The 18,616-nt window shown below is 35.4% G+C and overlaps 1 protein-coding gene and 1 long non-coding RNA gene across 2 annotated transcripts; one reads left to right on the plus strand and one right to left on the minus strand.

Annotated features, from left to right (window-relative positions):
- The first annotated feature begins 1,025 nt into the window (after nucleotides 1-1,025).
- LOC135688234 (peroxisomal targeting signal 1 receptor) lies at nucleotides 1,026-18,552 on the plus strand. Its single transcript, XM_065204988.2, has 19 exons — nucleotides 1,026-1,197; nucleotides 2,250-2,354; nucleotides 2,537-2,569; nucleotides 3,464-3,496; nucleotides 3,790-3,922; nucleotides 4,121-4,180; nucleotides 5,196-5,310; nucleotides 7,280-7,355; nucleotides 8,132-8,233; nucleotides 9,584-9,636; nucleotides 10,055-10,112; nucleotides 10,889-11,005; nucleotides 11,651-11,677; nucleotides 12,721-12,791; nucleotides 14,305-14,386; nucleotides 15,692-15,732; nucleotides 16,053-16,200; nucleotides 17,279-17,569; nucleotides 18,252-18,552. Exons 1-19 carry the CDS (start codon nucleotides 1,081-1,083, stop codon nucleotides 18,402-18,404), a joined length of 1,815 nt encoding a protein of 604 aa, XP_065061060.2. The 5' UTR covers nucleotides 1,026-1,080; the 3' UTR covers nucleotides 18,405-18,552.
- On the minus strand, nucleotides 8,286-12,836 carry LOC148957940 (uncharacterized). The gene is made up of 3 exons (XR_016144942.1): nucleotides 12,558-12,836; nucleotides 9,927-10,001; nucleotides 8,286-9,579 (listed from the first exon to the last, which is right to left on the minus strand). It is a non-coding gene; the product is annotated as an uncharacterized LOC148957940 (long non-coding RNA).
- Nucleotides 18,553-18,616: the final 64 nt, after the last annotated feature.

Consider the following 18,616-nt stretch of genomic DNA (forward strand, 5'->3'; position numbering starts at 1 on the left):
GAAAAAAACCTAGAGAATGAACAAAGAGGGTTCCCAGTCAAGAAAAACTGCTACTACTTAGGAGTTTACTATCCAATATTGCGTTAGAGCATGGTTAGAGTAAACTGTCCAAAAAGATCTATTATTGCAAAAAATGGAGGGGCTATAGCCCCTGTTAGCCAAATGGCTGCGCGGTGCATATTTCCCATTCTTTATTTGCCAACAAATTGGTGGCTGTATGGCTAACAGCAGGGCCGTAGCTACACGTTGGGAGGGGGTGCAGGGGGCGCGGCACCCCATGACCAGATCACAGTCAAGAAATCAAGTCAAAAATTATATTCAGTCGGCAAATGAGAACCGCCTGAAGTAGGTAAAAACAGTTTTCCTGCGTTACGTCACAATACCAAGCTCGTTTACGTGAATTTTGCTGAGCATTTGGTGAAAAAAGAACATGAAAGCAACAAGGAATGCTTGCCATGAAGCAAAAGTATTGCACCACCTATCACAAAATGGCAGCACCGCCGCAAAAAATTTTATAGCAAACCAAAATTCAAATAGCTATATAAAGTTAAATAAAAGTTTGAAGATGACTGCTAGGGTGGAAAATTAATGAAAAATTTGCCAATTTCCTCTATACCGTATTTCCTCCAATGAACGCCGCCCTCTGTTGAACGCTGCACCTTCAGCCAACCAATTGGAAAAACGCCGCCCTCTGATAAATGCCGCCCTCTATTCAACACCGCATCTTGAAAAATGGCGTTCATTAGAAAACACACCAAACAAGAAGTAAGGATGTCATTTGATAGGGACGAGGGCTCTGACGAAGACAGTGATATTGACTTCCATTGACATTTCCATAACGTGAACGTTAAAAAGTTTTTCACACAAGAAAACATTGTTTAAAGTCTGTTTAAATCTTTTTCATCGCACTTTTCTTGTCATTTTTAATTAAACAAACTTTTCATATTGTATTATTAAACGCCGCCCTCTATCGAACGCCGCTCCAAAAATTTGGATTTTGTAATAAACCCCGCGGCGTTCTTCAGAGGAAATACGGTAACGTCATAACATTGGCACCATACCACAGGGAACTGAGGCGGTATGAGCTGGGAAAGTTTTCACACAGAAGATGGCCTAAGTAAGAGGCCCCTTGCCAGTACCAAAAACCTTGAGGTGTCGTCTATATTACTCGGTGGTTATCAGTTTAGCATTGCTAAGGTAAGAACCAGAGGTTTTTTTGCCATTTAAACTGTTTAATTGAACCTGTTGTTGAATAAGAATGCTACAATGCTGACCTAAATTTATTGGACTGTCTTGCAAATTGTAGCCTTTTTGAAAAAATACACTCCCACCCCCCTCAGGCAATGTTTACATGCTTTTTTCTACTCATTTTGATAGCTGGTACTTGGGTATTTTCAAAAAAACTAACATAGCTGCAGGGGCAGGGGTTGTGATAACATTTTCGGGGAAAAATTGCAATCTTAATGGTCATTTCTCCAGTCCACTAAACCTTTTGGCCAGGATTGTAGATATGTGCAAAAAATAAATTTTGGAATTCATCTTGTAAAGTATTCTTCGCAATTTCAACTACCTTTTGTCATAATAACATAGTCTGATCCAGGCAATTTTTATCTTCACATTTGGCAAAAAAGGATCATAGAATTGGAATCTTAATGTTGAAATTAATCTGTGCTGAAATTTCAAGTTGTTTGGGCAATCAGACAGCGAATTAACCAATTTTCAAGACTAAGCTTTCCCTTTACATTTCAATGGAATTTTTTGCTGTAGTGAAATTTTTTCACTGCAGCCTCAAATTACTGTCAAATCTAATTAAATATATATGTAAATTTTCAAAATGAAGTAATTTGCAACTGAACAGTCCAAGCAACATGAATTTTTCAGTATAAACTAATTTAAAGATGAAGATTTCAATTCTGAAGTCAATTTTTGAGAAAGATTCGTAGATAGCAAGATACAAAATTGATGACATCAACTTGGAACGGAGAATATCCATCATCTATGTAGCACCGTACTGGATTTAAGTAACAATGTACATTATATATCTAGGTGATTGTGAATGAGAAAGTTAGTAAAAGGTGGGGATTAATTTGGGGTTCCATCTACATGAAAGTCTCAAGGGGTTGGTGGATCCAAAAAAGTTGTAAACTGCTGTTTTGAACGTTCAGAGACAAGTAAAATGTCACTTGCATTGCTACATAATATTTTGAAAATATCTGTCTTGAGGCTTTTACATGTTATTTTACCTGCAGAAAATAAATATGGCAATGAAGCAGCTTGTTGAAGGAGAATGTGGGGGAGCTAATCCTCTCATGAAAATAACATCACATTTTACTCAAGACAAAGCAAGGCAACAGGTAAAATCTTGTAGTTTTATTTTTTTCTTTTCTCTTGATGCATGAAGATTGCGTTTTTACTTTGTACAATCATTACAACCAGTTCTCATTTTTTGTTGAAGAAATAATAAAATAACCAAAGAATTCATATCTCTATGATTTATGCTGAACTTTGTTTCTGAAATACCATACTTTTTCTTTAGGATAGAGTTCACAGAGATCAACAAAGATTGGGGGTGAGCGTATATTTGAGTGTTCTTCAAGGTTATATAAGAAAATATCAAACATTTAAACATATCAGGCTGTAAAGCCACATTATTCAAATAAGCTCAATTAAATGAATGATCTGATGCAACTGCTAAAATTAAACTATTGATTATCAAACAACCTTTTCATTTACATTTCTTTTGTATTTGTTTTATGCAATGTAGTCTTTATCAGATATTTTTGCTTCTCATTTTAACATCGCATTGAACCTGTAAAAATCATTTCACATCTGATGGTAGCCTATTGTCCAGTGAAATAAACTGTCTGAAACAGAAGAATGACAAGAAAGATGCAAAAGCATCATGTGCAAAATTTTTTGACTCCATTTTTAGCCTGCAACAACCCATACCACAAGCACTCATACCTGTCACAATTTTTTTTCAATTCTTGAAAAGGCACATGTGATACGGTCATGTGAATGGGAACGTGTGGATTTTTTTCTTCACAAATTTGGAAAATATTAAAATTTCAATGCTTGTAAACCATTTGCAGGACCAAATGCTTTGATTCTAAACTGGAAAAAGGACAGTTATTTAAAGACATTGTTTTCTTATCTCTTACCTCTTTGTTGCCCTTCGTGATAAAAGTTTTTCTGATGACGTTTTACCCATGGAGTTTGGTTTAATGTATATGCTGTAATCTGCAGGTTTATCAAATAGGTTTATTTGCATACAGACCATGATGCTCCGTAGTCCCCTCTGTGGCGTAGACCCCATCTGTCACCTTGTCATAAGGCTGTACCTGAGTGCACATGACTCTTTCAATTAGGCAGCAAAATCCTGACAAAAAAACAGAATTCGGTTTTTTTATAGCAATTCATTATTGTTTTCTTGGTAATTTATCCTTTGTCAATTCGTTTACAGCAAATCCATTTTCATGAAACACCAGAGGAAGAGGTTGGTATTGCTGATTTGATTTGAAGGGCTACTTCAAAAAGTGTAAATATCACAGAATAAAATGTTTTCTGAAACCTCATCCCCAGATCTTCACTTGAATTACTTTGTTGATGGCCTTATACCAATATCTATGTTTTGTTGTTTATTTTCAAAAACAATCTTTAAAATGCTCAGCAAACATCCTTGGGGATTCATTTTACATGCTCTTTTTTCTATTCTTAAAGTAAGGATCCAAATAAAAAATAATCAAAGTTATTTATGGAATTTTAGAATAAGTGGTGCTTATTTTTTAGCTTGTAAGGGAATATTTCCAAGGACCAAGATACGATGCAGCACCACAATCTTTTCGGATGGACCGTCTGCTTGATGAGATGCAGGGGATTGAGCAGTTATCTGAATTTTCCCCAATGATTCCTGCTTTCCAAGGTAAATTCATAACCCAGGTTAATGTATGTAGTTAGAATTTGGTAGGTGAACTGATGAGTAAAGTTTGTTAAATTTTTGAAAGCCTGATTTATCAAATTTTTGCAAAAGCAAGAATTATTTTAGAAAAAGATGCTCAAATTTTTTTTAAATAACCATCGCCTTTTGCTTCGAATTTTATTTAAAAGTGTTATCTTCTAGACGCAAAATCCGAGGCTTGGGCATCAGAATATCTGTCTTCACATTCAAACCAGGATGATGGTAAAGTTTTAATTTATTACTGAATTATAATGTATCAGCGGAGCTATATTTGCACCTTTAAGAAGGCAAGTTAGGAATTTTTAATTGCATTAGGTAGCTTGTGAACTACTGGACACTGGCATACCTACTTGAGAAGGAATAAGAAGATAATCACATGATATGGGAAAAAATAAAGAAATTAGTGTTACGTAAAGTCATGAATGCCATTACCCTTTTTGCAAAAGGAAAGTTGCCATTAATTTTTTAGCATCCGTTAAATAAGTTACCATTCGAATACATTAAATGCTAAGAAATTCACAGATTGTTTCCGTTGAACACAGATATGATGGCTCTTCCCACTTCTGAGTAATTAACTTCGTTGATTGCTGTTCGAAGAAAGGGCTTAACAAACTTCATCGATGCATGAATTAGGTGTAAGAAGCGGAAAGTAATGAAAAATAGAGGCATGAATACAGAAGGAAAACACATTCCAAAGGTGGCTGTAGACAGGGAGAAAACCAGCCTAGCAAACAGTTACTTTGCATCTCATGTAAACGAGGGTGCATAAAACATCACAAAAATTGTAAAAAAAACTAAGACGCATGTTAATGGGATTCTCATATTTCTATCAATAGAGCTCTTAACGTTTTCGATGATTGGGATCATGAACGCTATTAAATAACTCGGAAGGTGTGAAATCAACTTAGTTTGTTAGAAAATCGGGTGGGATACGACCAGTGAAAGCTTTGATCTCTGTAAACAACTTAGTGTTATTTTTGGCTTGGTTTGTAGAGTTTTGCACAGATACCAAATCACAACTTAAAAAAGATACAAATTTTATGGGGAACGATCCTGAGGTCATGTGGCTATATCTCAGCCAATATGCAACTCATCTAGTTGATTAGGAACATTTAGGGGCAATTCGTAATTAGGTTAAAGGCTATATGATCGAAACTCAAATCTTCTAAAATTATTTTATGGCGTTATTAGTATAGAATATGGCTTTACGAACTTCAAACAGTATTTTTGCTTGCAGTTTCCAGCTCTTGGATCGATGAATACTCAAGGCATGCGGTAGCAGATGAACATTCGCAGATTAAACTCGGCTCAACAAGTTCAAGATGGGCGGAAGAATACCTGGAAAGTGCAATGTAAGTTTAATTAAAAGAGCTAGTCTTTCAAAAGACGATATTATATTGAGCTAATAGATTGAGTTCCAGAATGAAATAAATTAATTTTGATAGTTAAAAAACGACGTTTCTAGCATGTACTCGTTATCAAGTGACTTGTATTTTGGACTTGATAATGAGTACATGCTCGAAACGGCGTGTTTTTAACAAGATGTTAATACACGCGAGAGAAAAAGAACGTTGAAATGTGGTCTCCTTTATAACAGGTCTCATTACCATCTGAATATTTCCCCAGCTAATCAGTTTGGGAAAGCTTTCCTCACCCTGTCTTACAGTAATCCCCCTGTTCCGTTGTCAGTTTCACGGTTGTTGTTTTTGTAAGCATGCGATAAAAGCCTTGCGCTACAAATGTGTACGTAATTTCCTCATTTGCTCCGGCCAGCGTTTTATAAAGTCGTGACTTTCTTCGCAAGATACTGCTCTCGTATTGCTTGTTGAATAATCTTTGGTTGTAAACACAAAACATTGAAAATATTTTTAAAACATTGATTTCGAGCCTCGTTTCGGAACTATGCGCTATTGTTAGTATTAGAAGCTACTTATTAGAAGAACCCAATTCACTGCTTTTTATGAGACCCCCGTTTTGTTGACGAAAGATATTGTGTGATATTATTTTACTGTTCCTTGACCCTCTGAAGCACCTGTCATACCCCACAGAAACATCTTGCGAAATACTCTTACTAAAAGATGTACGTCAGCAATTAAGGAATGTACGTCAGTGATTATTTTGTTTGTCGTAATATGTTGATGTGGGATGATAAAAAAGCTGGTCCAGATTTACATTACTTGTATAATATAAATTTTTTTGTGAGTTGCTACGCGTGAACAGAGCAGGACGCAATGTTGTGAGCGAATGATAAGTCTGATCTACGTATTCACCTTCAAAAGGGTGGATTCTTTTCGATTGCAAGTTAGATATAACTGTTGTTTTGACTAGATAGTCTTTTGAATGTGCGTCAGACCACACTGCGAAGCTTTTATGCCAAAACTTTACGTTCGTGAGACGTTAAGTATAGATGTCATTTGTCAAATCTATCTCCGAAACCCTTTGTAAAAATAGTTTAGATATATATATTTCCAAATATATAAACTTATTCTTTTAAATAGATATATTTTTGTATATCATCTAGTAATACAGTAAAAACCCGCTTCTAAGAACCTACTTTTTTCAAAGTTTGGCAAAACAGTTTCTTGTTTTATGGGGTATTTTATGACAGTTTAGGCTAAATAGATTCTTAATTAGGTTCTTAATTCAGCAGAGTAGATGTTGTTGTTGATTATCAAAAAAAAGCTTCAAATCTGGTCTGTTCTTCATTCTAAATTTTTATTTGTGTACCAATGTTGCCAAATGTCCACCAACAATTGATCAATGAAACAATACTGTATATAAAATAATAGAAATAATTGTTTCATAATAACAGTTCAAATTTAATATACATTGTGCTCTTCGAGTTTTTTTTTAAAGATTCAATATTCTGTCATTTTTTTGTTTTTGGTAAAAAAGTATTAAATGGCGAAACCCCACATATAAGAACCTGTTGGAAATTGTTTGGCTAAACAAGTTCTTCTTTTTGGAGTATTAATAAAGCGAATTTCTGCCAGAAGGTTCTTAAATCCCTAGGTTTTTACATGCGGGTTTTTACTGTAAATCGTATCTAGTAAATATGTTGAGATATATTTTGAACGTGCAGTTTTGTTTAATTTATCAACGAACCAGGCTGAAAGCGAACATTTTGAGAGAGTAACTGAGATAACGCTGTACCTGTTTACAGATATAAAAAATATTGTAACTGTTTTCTTTCTTATCTTGTTGTGTGAACTAATTTTGTAATCTTCATGAAATAAAGAAGATTATGGTTCGTATGATTTTGATTACTTGTTTTGTCGTTTTGTATTTTTTGGTTTTTCTTTCAAAAAGTTTCTTTTGTAGTACGAAAGACGATAGACATGCAACTGCTAAGGAGATCCTTGATAAAGTTGATGACGATAATCTACGTAAGACAGAGGTATGATATTGGTTGACTTCTAACACTGATTTCATCTCCACTTCATGTGAAAAAGTTTTGTATTGAATTTGTTTTAGCATAAAAAAATATAGTTTTTAGGATACTGTGAAACTATGATTATAAAACTGTGTCCCGGTCTTATCTCTTAATGTAATCACACCTCGTGATTTCTGCGCCTTGGATCAAAGACCCATTAAAGACCAATCGTAACCTTCTACACTCCAGGTGCAGGTTTGATGATGGCATGGAGTCTAACCTAAGATTTTTGGCTCTTTGTTCTGTGACCCCAGCCAGTTAACTATCCTCAAACCTGCTCAATTGTTATGGAAAATGGAATTTCAGATATGAACAGTCATAACAACTTTATTCTAACACATAAAGGGCTGTCTAGCTTTCTGTGTAAGAATAAAGTTGTTATGCATTTCACCGTGACTTTTGCAAGGGCACCCTGTTTTACCTTCCTTTGTTGACAGAATTGAGATATAGCCATTTTTCATAAAACTGATTTTTGTGTTGTTTTATGATAATTGCAAGGGTACGAAATTTTTATATTATGTTTGGGCATAAGTAGCGCAGTTAAGATTGACTTCACACGCTAAGCATAAAGGAACTAAAATATGATGCATACGGAAGGCAATATTTGCTTTCTATTAACCAACAGAATTCCGTTTCCATCATGTTTATCGCTGAATTTTGATGAAAATCAACTAAAGATTGAAAAATCGCGATTGAAGCTGTTGTTGTCGATGTTATATTTGTTGGAACTCTTTTTTAAGGAACCTGATGTCGGTGATGACTGGGCAAAAGAATACGAAACTCAGCATACAGCTGTAGACGAAGACGCACAGAAATGGATTGATGAGTACGCGCTAACTGAGGTTCGTTATTACGCCAGAAGTACTTTCGGTCGCTGGGTTGTTGTCCCTGGAGCTTAATTCTACAAGGCGCTAACTATATTGAAGAAATATTGTAACCAACTTTTCTCCACTGTTTTGAGGTGTTCACAACTAGTTACAAACCTCTAAAGATTCTAATTCAAATTTTTATACTGAATTGAAATAATCTTTATTGGAGAAAACGCCAAAATTATTGGTCCATTCCATATATATTGTATTTATGTAAACTATCATGAAAACTGTTGAAGAAATGCCGGTATGGATTCAGCCGCTCTGTGATTTGATTGGCTCAGACCAAGCTACTTGTACGTTGATTGGTTTAGATCGAGGTACAGACCCTCACAGCATGCCTCTTGTAAGGACACACTGAAGGTGTCAGAAGGTGTTCATTAAGAGAGACCTCTTGTAAAGTCATTTCAGAAGTTTTCAAATTTAATAGAATTGAAATACAGGGTAGAAGGCTCATGCTTTGTCAAGATTTTGATGTATTAAAATGATTTGCGCTGTCTTCGCTGTCGTTAGTTTGCCTTATCCGACGTGGTCATTTTTAATTCTAGATCACCTTTAAAACCCAATCTAAATTTGTTATAACTCTGAATTCGTAGCTACCTCTGTGTCGTAATAGAGTACCGAAGTGTGACGTCATCAAAGATATATTTTTAGAATTTCTTAATTTTGACCACATAATCTGAAAGAACGGCATAAAAAACTTCTCAATATGCAAAATCAGCTAAATATATTCAAAATTGGGCGAGATATGGCCAATGAAAGATTTCAAGTTTGCTAACGAATTACTGTTATTCTGGCCTTGTTCATAAAGTTGTGAACCAAGACGAAATTACAGAGGTTTGATAGGTCAAGAGCCTGTGCTCATGTGGCCATTTCTCCTCAAATTTGTAGCCCATTCTACTGATTATGCATATTTAGAGGTATTTCATGATGCTCTTTCAGGTTATGGGATCAAAAGTAAAAAATTCTAAAATAGATTTTTGTTACGTCATCACTTCGGTGCTCTATAGATATAATGCCATGAATATGCATAATTAAGGATATAAAGCTCTAAGCAGATTATTTAAAATTGTTACGAATAAGAATGAGAAAATTCCCCAGTTTCCTAATTCCAGAAATGAGAAAGACGCTTTTATCATTTTCAAGACAGTGATACTTTTTCCGGATTTTTTGAAGCGTATAACTGTCAATGAAATTAAGTGAATATTTATTTGTCAATAAGATGAAAATTTCGGCGCCATGTAATGTCTAAGGCTGAGCTTGGTTAGATTTGTTTTTAACCTTTATTCTCTTCAGTTACATCTTTGCTGTTTTTATTTCTAGAATGAAACAGATTATTGGCGAAAATTACAACAGGAGTGGGACGATATATCAAGGTAACAATAAGTGATAATTATGATAATATTATGATAACATTATGATAATATTTTGGCGCAATATTATGATAAAAACATGTTTAACGATGAAAACATAACAATCTATCATATATACTTAGAATGTTAATATTTATATCTTTATTTTCATTCTCTCACTATCAATATTTGAAGCCTAACAGAGATGAAATTTTGAACATGTAAACAAAAGATCGTTTAAAAAATTGAAATTCTCTAGAATCCCCCCCCCCCCCCCCCAGCCAATGTTAATGTTGAAATCTTGAAAAACATACCTTCCATATTTGTAGACGAGAATTTTGGGTAAAGCCAGTCACACTTCTTTCAAGATAATCAGAAGCTCGGTTTTGCTGTTGAAAATATTAACACAATTATTTTATCATTTTTATATCTGTCCATACAGTAACGATTTTAATGACGAATATCCTTGGTTGAAGCAATATGGCGATGAGCAGAAAAAGGTATCTTTTGTCATTTACATATTGCACAGGCCAAGTCAACTCGTACTGTTTTTATCTATGTTCTGACGTTTTATACTCTGAAGGGTGTCAGACGAAAAGCTTTATTATGACCAACAATTTTTGCTTTTTTCAAAACCTTTTTTAAATTTTGTACCAAGAAAAGATTGTTTCCTTAAGGTTTATTTCCATGCCTTTAAATACTCTGAATTTTTTATAAGGCATGGACTATTCTGAATCTTCATCGTATCCTTAAGGGTAAAAGTGGTACATCTTGCTGTTTCACAAAGTTCTGGTGTATTACCCAAACGGAAAGATGAAATAAAATATTTGGTGACTTGAAACCTAGCCACTTTCAAGATGTCTTAGGCTAAGTGTGACCTGTGCACTATTTTAGCATAATAAGAAAAGTTCAAGACAAATCTGAGTTAATCAGAAAATAGCCTAATTCCATTGTTTAGCTTAAGGAACTCATGTTTATTTTGAAAAACAGTTCGTTTTTCTTTCTCTATGCTTCAGAACTCGGACTTTCTTTGAAAGCTATGATGACACAAGAATTTGGTTAGAAGGCGGCAACAGGTGAAAGTCCGCCGCTTACTCACCAAACATTCGCCGCCTACTTTCACCCTCACTTTAGTGAGACTGTACAAACTTTAGTAAACTTGAAAACGCCTACGTCTAAATGTGGGCCTTCAACTTCAACAGTTAATGAAAACCCTGATGATATAATCTATGTACGTAAATATTGGTTTGTAAAATTGTGAAACTTCTCTTTACAGGAATACACTTTTGAAGAAGAAAATCCATTCAAAGATTATCCAAATGCTTTTGAAGAAGGTTTGGTGAGACTCAAGGAAGGCGATCTTATTAGTGCAATTTTGCTGTTTGAAGAGGCTGTAAGAGTCAATATTTTCTTGGTTTTTAACTTTCATCATATTCTATGTTGTCACAGCTTTAGGCTATTTGACAACACAGCGGCATCGCGTGATATTCCGAAGATCAGGTCTGATAATTCTGGAGATTGGATGCAGTATTATGCAAATTCAACTCGCCTTGATCTGACACATACGATATTTGCCAAATGTCATATTGCTAGAGCGTTCTTTGAGAAAATTAACGGTACCTAGTAACAAGAAGTGGTATCGCACTCCTCTCCTCCGAAAAATATTGGTTATGGGGTTGGCTACCCTATGTATTTGGATGTATTTATCGTAACCCTCTATCGTATTATATAGACAAAATTGAAGCTATTAAAATAGATATAAATATCAGCATTCGAAGAGGAAGAGAGGAATATAATATTTGCAATTTTACAGTTATCATTCCAAGACTTTTTACAAGCATCCTTGCCGATAAACCCAACACGATTTTGTCTGTATTTAGCACTTCACCAAGACAATTTGTAGTTATAATTGTTTTCTACTGCTAGTAATGAATCAGATAATATTTTATGGCTAATATAGTATTTATAATATTAGTGCGATGTTGAATTTGAGTTTTCTTCTAGCACCGAAATATTATTGTACTTTCTTCCTTTGCAGGTCCGTGTGGATCCAGAACATGCGGAGGTTTGTTGCGGCGTTTCTGCTTACGTTGTTGTTTCTAAATTCTGAGGAACTTAGTAACAGTGATGATGAGAAATCACAGGGAATAATTGAGATTCGGAAATAATTTCTTATAATCCTCTTGATCTTGCATGCAAGCATTAGTATTATTTAAAAAAGTTGTTTAGCAAAAGCATTTGTTGGTAACACGAAAGCTTGAAGGAAATGAGCAATTGCCGTGCAAATAATTTTTGATCGTGCAAAATTTGTAGCTGGCTCCAAAAAAGGCAAACACTTTAAAACATACGGAGGCTTTCCTTTTGACACACTTCAGGGTATGAAACATCAGTCTAATGCTCGAAATTTTTTAAGCTTAAGCGTTTAAGCAACATATGCTTGGCCCTCATTCGGCCTTTCCTTCTACCTACAATCAAAACTTATCTCTTTACAATCAGGATCACGCTGTCCACTACAATCATCGAAGAAATCATTATAACTGCAATGTCTACAGTTTGATTAATTGTTCAAGTACCTCATTCAAACATCAAGCATGTTCTTATGTAACATCGCAGTGCCTGTTTCCAGGGCCGCAATCGGAACCAGACGATTGATAGTAAATTCCTCATCAAAGGAAAAAAACAGAAAATTCGAAAATTGAAGTCTTTGCAATTTATGATTGAAATTATGATCAAATTTTTCACTTTTTCAAAGTGATACAAAGAAACATAAATTAATTGTTGTTAAAGGGACAGAATTTATTTGCTCAATTTCACATAAAGAAATACCCTTAGCAGCTATACGCATCCCACATTGATCCTTATTTTTGTTACACCCCACATGTACTTATAAGCTGCCGTTCTTACTCCAGCTCACCCCTCTAAATTCATCATCAGGTCTGACTTACCCCTCATTATGAAGCTGTTTTTTCTTGCATTCTGTAACTCTCCCACCTCTGATACTGTGACGATCGCAACAATGAATCACTTCTTTTCCATTTGTTTTGTTGTTCATTTCGCTACAGCCATGTAAACTAGCTAATGGAAAAAATCCTATTGAATAACGTGTAGGCTTGGCAGTATCTCGGCACGAGTCAGGCTGAAAATGAACAGGAACCGCTGGCTATAAGTGCCCTTAACAGGTAAGCATTGACAGCATCTATTGTGTCATAATTTCTGGAGACTATTCAGGTTAGCTTTCATTGAAATACACAGAAAGCGGCTATTAAAACAGATAACATGACTCTTCAACATTGCGATCTTGTACGTTCGTTAAATTGTTTATAGCTCTGGTAACATTTTTGTTTCTAGATTTGAGAACATCTGCATTGTTAGGCCAAATAACAAAGTGACTCAATACTTTCGTTTTTTCGCTAGTTTTTTGACGGAATTTATTGCTAGACTTCACTTTAACACTTCTTTTATTCAGAACATTGGACTTTTTGCTTAATATTTTTTCTCTGCAATTATTGACCCTTTGCAATCATGGCTTATGTCTGTAATTAGTTTAATGAACTTTGGCAGGGAGAAACCATTCAATTTGTTTTCTCAAGCAAAAATTGGAAGCAAACAATCTTTAATAGATACTGAGAGTACAGTAAACAACGTGGCCACATTTTTCTGTAGCTAAAGTATATTGATTCATGCAAATAATTTATCATTGGTTTTCTATGATGATTTCACCATCCGCTCTTCGAATGTTTTACATGAAAAATCCTCGTTGAATATTTGGGATGAGTGCCCATATGCTAGGTCGCCGCATAGATTATCTATGGGCTCTAGTTATTGCCTGTCTATAAGGTTGTAGGGTAGCTACAGTGATTGCTTCTCTAAGGTAGATTTCACAGCTGGGCTGACTTTGCCACCTGTTGAACCTTTATCATACGAAAGAAACCATAGAGCATTGTAGCATCAAGATATATCTAGTTTACCCTCGCAGGCCAGTACTCTAAGGTCCTTAATAGAAGGGGGGGGACGCTTATTAATTTTTCGATTTTTTTCTGACCCCACCGGAGCTTATTTGGACCCTCCGCTTATTAATTTTTGGATGCAAACATTCATATCCCTTTTTTCATTTGTCCTTTGTTCAGGTGTGAAATTTCTGTAAAGTTTCTTATAAATAAAGAGGTTGCATTGTACAAAAGTTTTAACATAGAAAAGTAGTATAACATCCGAAAAAATTTACATAGGCCTGGCTGATGTACACAATGATAATTAGCCTGCTCATTTTAGTAATACAACAATGCATTATTACGTGGTAATAATTGTCATTTTGCTATGGATTGTATTCAGAAGAAAATCTCATTTGATTATTCAGATTTTTCACATTTCCGACCCCCTCCCCCACTAACTAGGACCCCCCGCTTATTTATTTTTTGAAAAATTTCTGACCCCCCCCTCCCCCTAACTATCAAGACCCCCCTTCTATTAAGGACCTTAGAGTAATCATTTAAAGAGAGTTCAGTAGAAAGAAGTTCTATCTCTCAACTAGGGTGGCACCGGTTGAAGGGTAACCCCGGCATTCTTGTAGACACGCTCATGAGAATAAAAGAAATGAACCTGCTCTGCCAGGGTAACCCTTCTACAAAAGTACCCCTTGCAAGAGGGTAATCCTACCTCTTTATTAGGCCCTTAACTTCAATTGATCATTCTTAGATGCTGTGAGCTGCAACCTCATAATCTTGTGGCAAGAATGGCTTTGGCTGTCAGTTATACTAACGAATCATTACAGCTCCAGGTATCTTATTTTTCAAATATTCCTGGCTTCTCTGCAGCTGAATGTATCAACTTGTACTTTCCAACCAAACAGATAGACTGTACATATATCGTCAATGACAAAACTTAGATTCCTAGTGCCCTATTATTTTCACTGTTTTTCCAACTCTCGTAATCACACCCACACCACAGTTGGCAAATCAATGGTGATTATAAGTTCCTTTAAAGGGGATTTCGATCTTTGGACAACACTGTAAAACAGTGGTATAATATAGTGTGAAACTGTGCGATGTGAAACTGATATAGTGTGATGTGAAATATAGTGTGATGTGTGAAATTGATGCTCAAAAGCCAGACAACATATGAAAAGGTAGACCCGCTCCTTCTATGGTTTCCTAGAAAAATACCACACATTTCTTTTTTTTGATCTGTGAAGAACTGGAAGTTCGAAAAAGCAAAATCGAGAAAAGCTGTTTTATTTTGAGGAAAGCTGTTCATTGCAAAAAGAAATTCCGCAAAATTAAGGGGAAAAGTCTGATCCGCAGCAATTCTTTCCCCAGAACAAGATATTTATGTGGTACTCAATCGCAAACATTTCTTCCGCAAAAATTTCTTTTGCATGTAATTTTATCCTTGAAGGTTAATTAAACTTTATTTTTGCCAAAGTCTGGAAAATGCGGATTTCATGCATGTGACATGGGTATTTAGTGCAACACAATGGTTTGCATATAGGCATAGGTACAATGTTAGCTTAGGCCTTGTTCCTTTTAGTCCGTTTTCCTGCATTGGTACAATGTTAGCCCAGGCCTTGTTCCTTTTACTCTGTTTTTTTATGTCTCCGTTTTCGTATTATCTTGAATTTTTCCCATTTCGCTGGCCTACTCCGTTTTTGTCTAGAGATTCTGACACGAAAACGAAGGTGTTCCTTTTTTGTCCGTTTTCATATACTTTGTTTGGACTCGTTTTGAATCTGAGGATGAATGAATTTGTTTACGAATGAATCCGTTTTTGCTGTTCCCATTAACCCGGTTCCTTTTCAAATGATTGCTTATTCGAATGACTCAATATAGAACTTCGTTATCGACAACTCCGGCTTGGTGTCAAACGACGCAAAGTCAGGAACAGATTAATTCATTCTTTGTAACATGAAGTGATAGGAGCACAGCCTTAATGTGGTCTTTGCTCCTAACCTCCAGCATATTCTGCACGCAGAAGGACGACTACTCTTTGCTGTCGTCTATCGATTATCTTATATTATATAAGCCACTCTCCTTTATGAAACCTCTTTGTAAAATTATTCATTCTATGTATTGAATGCTACTTCCAGGCCTGCGAGTCACTCAAAGATTGGTTACGTTACCATCCCAAGTAAGAGCAAATGTTTTAGAAACTGCTTTCTGGTTTTGGTACATTTCTTTTTATTTTGATATTGCTTCGTTACTTCTTTATATCGGTGCAGACTCAAAGGGATTTTTTAAAATTGGTTTTGATGATTACATTGCATTTGTTGCTATGAAGAAACCAATTTTCTTGCAACAGGAAATGGATTGAACAAAGATAATTTACATTTAAATCAACTAGTAGGATAAGAGTGATCTCTCTATGGAATATAATGATCCGGAAATAGTATTGCCTTCTCTTCAAGAGGTAAACTAAAAATTTATCAGCACGTTGTTTTGTTCTCACAGGTACAAAATACTAGTCCCAGCGGAGATAGGCGCGCAGAAGCCCAACGTCTCGTCTCTAATGACGAAAGAGACATTTGACAATGTGCATGATTTGTTCCTTGAAGCCGCTAGGTTGGCGCCAGATTCCGACATTGATGCTGATGTGCAGGTTTGTGTCGATTAACGTAACTACGAAGGAGGGCACCTAAAAATGAAAGATTTTTAGGTGTCCTAGAAAAATTGTCACAAATATGTATCAAAAAACCGGTTTAGATCTTTTGTATATGTTATGACTTGTGAGTCGACTATTCAAGTTTATTTTCTTAAACTTTGTTTGTAAATTTTTGTATGGGATTATTATCCACTAGGTCTAGAAAATGGTCATGCTTTCAAGGCATTATCAGTATTCGTACTGTATGAACCTTTTTGTCATCTTTTTTCTTTTCGATTAGTGATTTTAGTCCTGTCATACTCCAGTCAGTAGAAAAATCAGCGGAGGATATGTTGTGCATGTTTATCTAAATTGTTTACTTATCCAATGATTCGTTATGCTATTAAGTGCTTGCTCTGTGTAGGAGCTGTTAAGCTCTATCCGTAGCTCCCCAAAGTGATTGATTCTCACTACTCTCCTGTACGTGCTCAATTGATCCAGAAAACTTTGTTGCCAACGATAAAACACAAAATTATTAACTTGGTAAAACTTAATTTTCGTTCTTAAAAATTATTCGTTTGTACGAGATAGTGGAGCCATTTATCTGCTTAAAATTGTTATTATTTGAAATTTTATGTTAAGCCCAATCTCCAGTGAGAAAAAGTCTTTTCAACTTCCTAGAGTCTTCAAACGCCTCTATCAGTTGGAATACACCATGTAATTTCGCTGCGAAATACTTCACGCGACAAATTCCTTTGAATGCTTTTGTTGACCTCACGACATTGGAATGTAAAGTTTGGAAGCGTGACAAAGGAATACGGAATATGATTGGCTGTTGAAGGATTTCGCAAGCGAAAAGCGAAAAAAGTTAAACTCATTTTAACTTTTTTTCGCAGAGAAATTCTTCGCGAGAAATCCCAGCAAAAGATTACTGCGCATGCCTAAGACGTATTTCGCGCGAACTTTTTCACATTTCGCAGTTTTTTTTCTCACTGGAGATTGGGCTTTACATGGTGTATTCCAACTGATAGAGGCGTTTGAAGACTCTAGGAAGTTGAAAAGACCCTTTTATTTATATATTTGTATCATCTTCAAGGTTGGTTTAGGCGTTCTGTTTAACCTGAATGGCGAATACGAGAAAGCAATTGATTGTTTCAACACTGGATTGCAGTCACGGCCTACTGACCCTTACATATGGAACAAATTAGGAGCAACGTTAGCAAACGGTGGTCGTAGCGAGGAGGCTGTGGAGGCCTACCGACATGCATTGCATTTGAATCCAGCTTATAACAGGGCTCGATACAATCTTGGCATCAGCTGTCTTAATCTTGGGGCTCATTTGGAAGCAGTTGAGCATTTCTTGACGGCGCTAAACATGCAAAGGAAAGTGAGTACAGCTTCACATTGTTTGTTTACGTACTAAAAAGAAAAGCATTTAGAAATTAAGTTTCTAAACCATTGGGCATTGTTGATTTGTTACGCTATTAAGAGAGGAAGATGTTGTTACGCAGTGGCTGTGGCTAGAAGGCAGTTGCTGTTGGGGATGTAGAAATTTCAAGAGAAAATATTCTAACTCTTAAGCCAAAGAAAATTTTGGGGATGAATTTTCTAAAAACATAAAAATAATCTTGAAATTTGTTAACGTCAGGTATAGATCCGAAATAGAAGGTTGTCATGCAGAGTATACGAAACGCAGATTTTTTAAAAAAAAGATTTAATCAAGATAAAGTTGGCAATTTACAGTACCATAGAATGAAAGAGAAATTATGCTTCTGATTTTCAAATCGCATTGTCTAGACCAATCGTAAATTTTCTCTCTTGGACTCCAGTGATGATTTTTGTAGGCACGCGATACTGATAGGACAACTTTACCGATCATGTGTTTGCGTTTTTCTGATTTGCCTATTTCGATCCACAGCTGGGTATATATTTTCCATCTAGTTCTTTCGGAGCCTTATTCTGACCTTTTATACTCTGAGGAGTGGCTGACGAGAAAGCTTTTAGTCTGTGTCTTTTGTAAGATGTTTGCTTTTTGCAAAGCCTTTTTAAGATTTACCTCTTATTTTTAGGGCGAAAATCCATCAGGAGCAATCACAACAATGTCAGATAACATATGGTCAACTTTTCGAATGACAATTTCTTTACTAGGTAGGACTGAACTATTACCCTTAATCGAAAGTAGAGACTTAGAAAGACTTAACAGAGAGTTTAAGATGAATTGATAAAGATTAAATTAATATTAATAATATTTTCGAATAAATAGCTTTTGTAAAGTGTCATGTAATATATTTTCGTGACGTGTCTGTAATTAATTTAATGTTTCTTGCACCCTTTATCAAAGTTGCTTATACCGAATCTTTGTATGTAAGCCGACTGTTTTTTTACTGTGTTGATCTGAGACTGAATCATTCAGGTACGTGATTCTTTTATAGAC

The sequence above is a fragment of the Rhopilema esculentum genome, chromosome 19 (genome assembly GCF_057945365.1).
Source record: "Rhopilema esculentum isolate cy_ngs chromosome 19, ASM5794536v1, whole genome shotgun sequence".
Lineage (NCBI taxonomy): Eukaryota > Metazoa > Cnidaria > Scyphozoa > Rhizostomeae > Rhizostomatidae > Rhopilema > Rhopilema esculentum.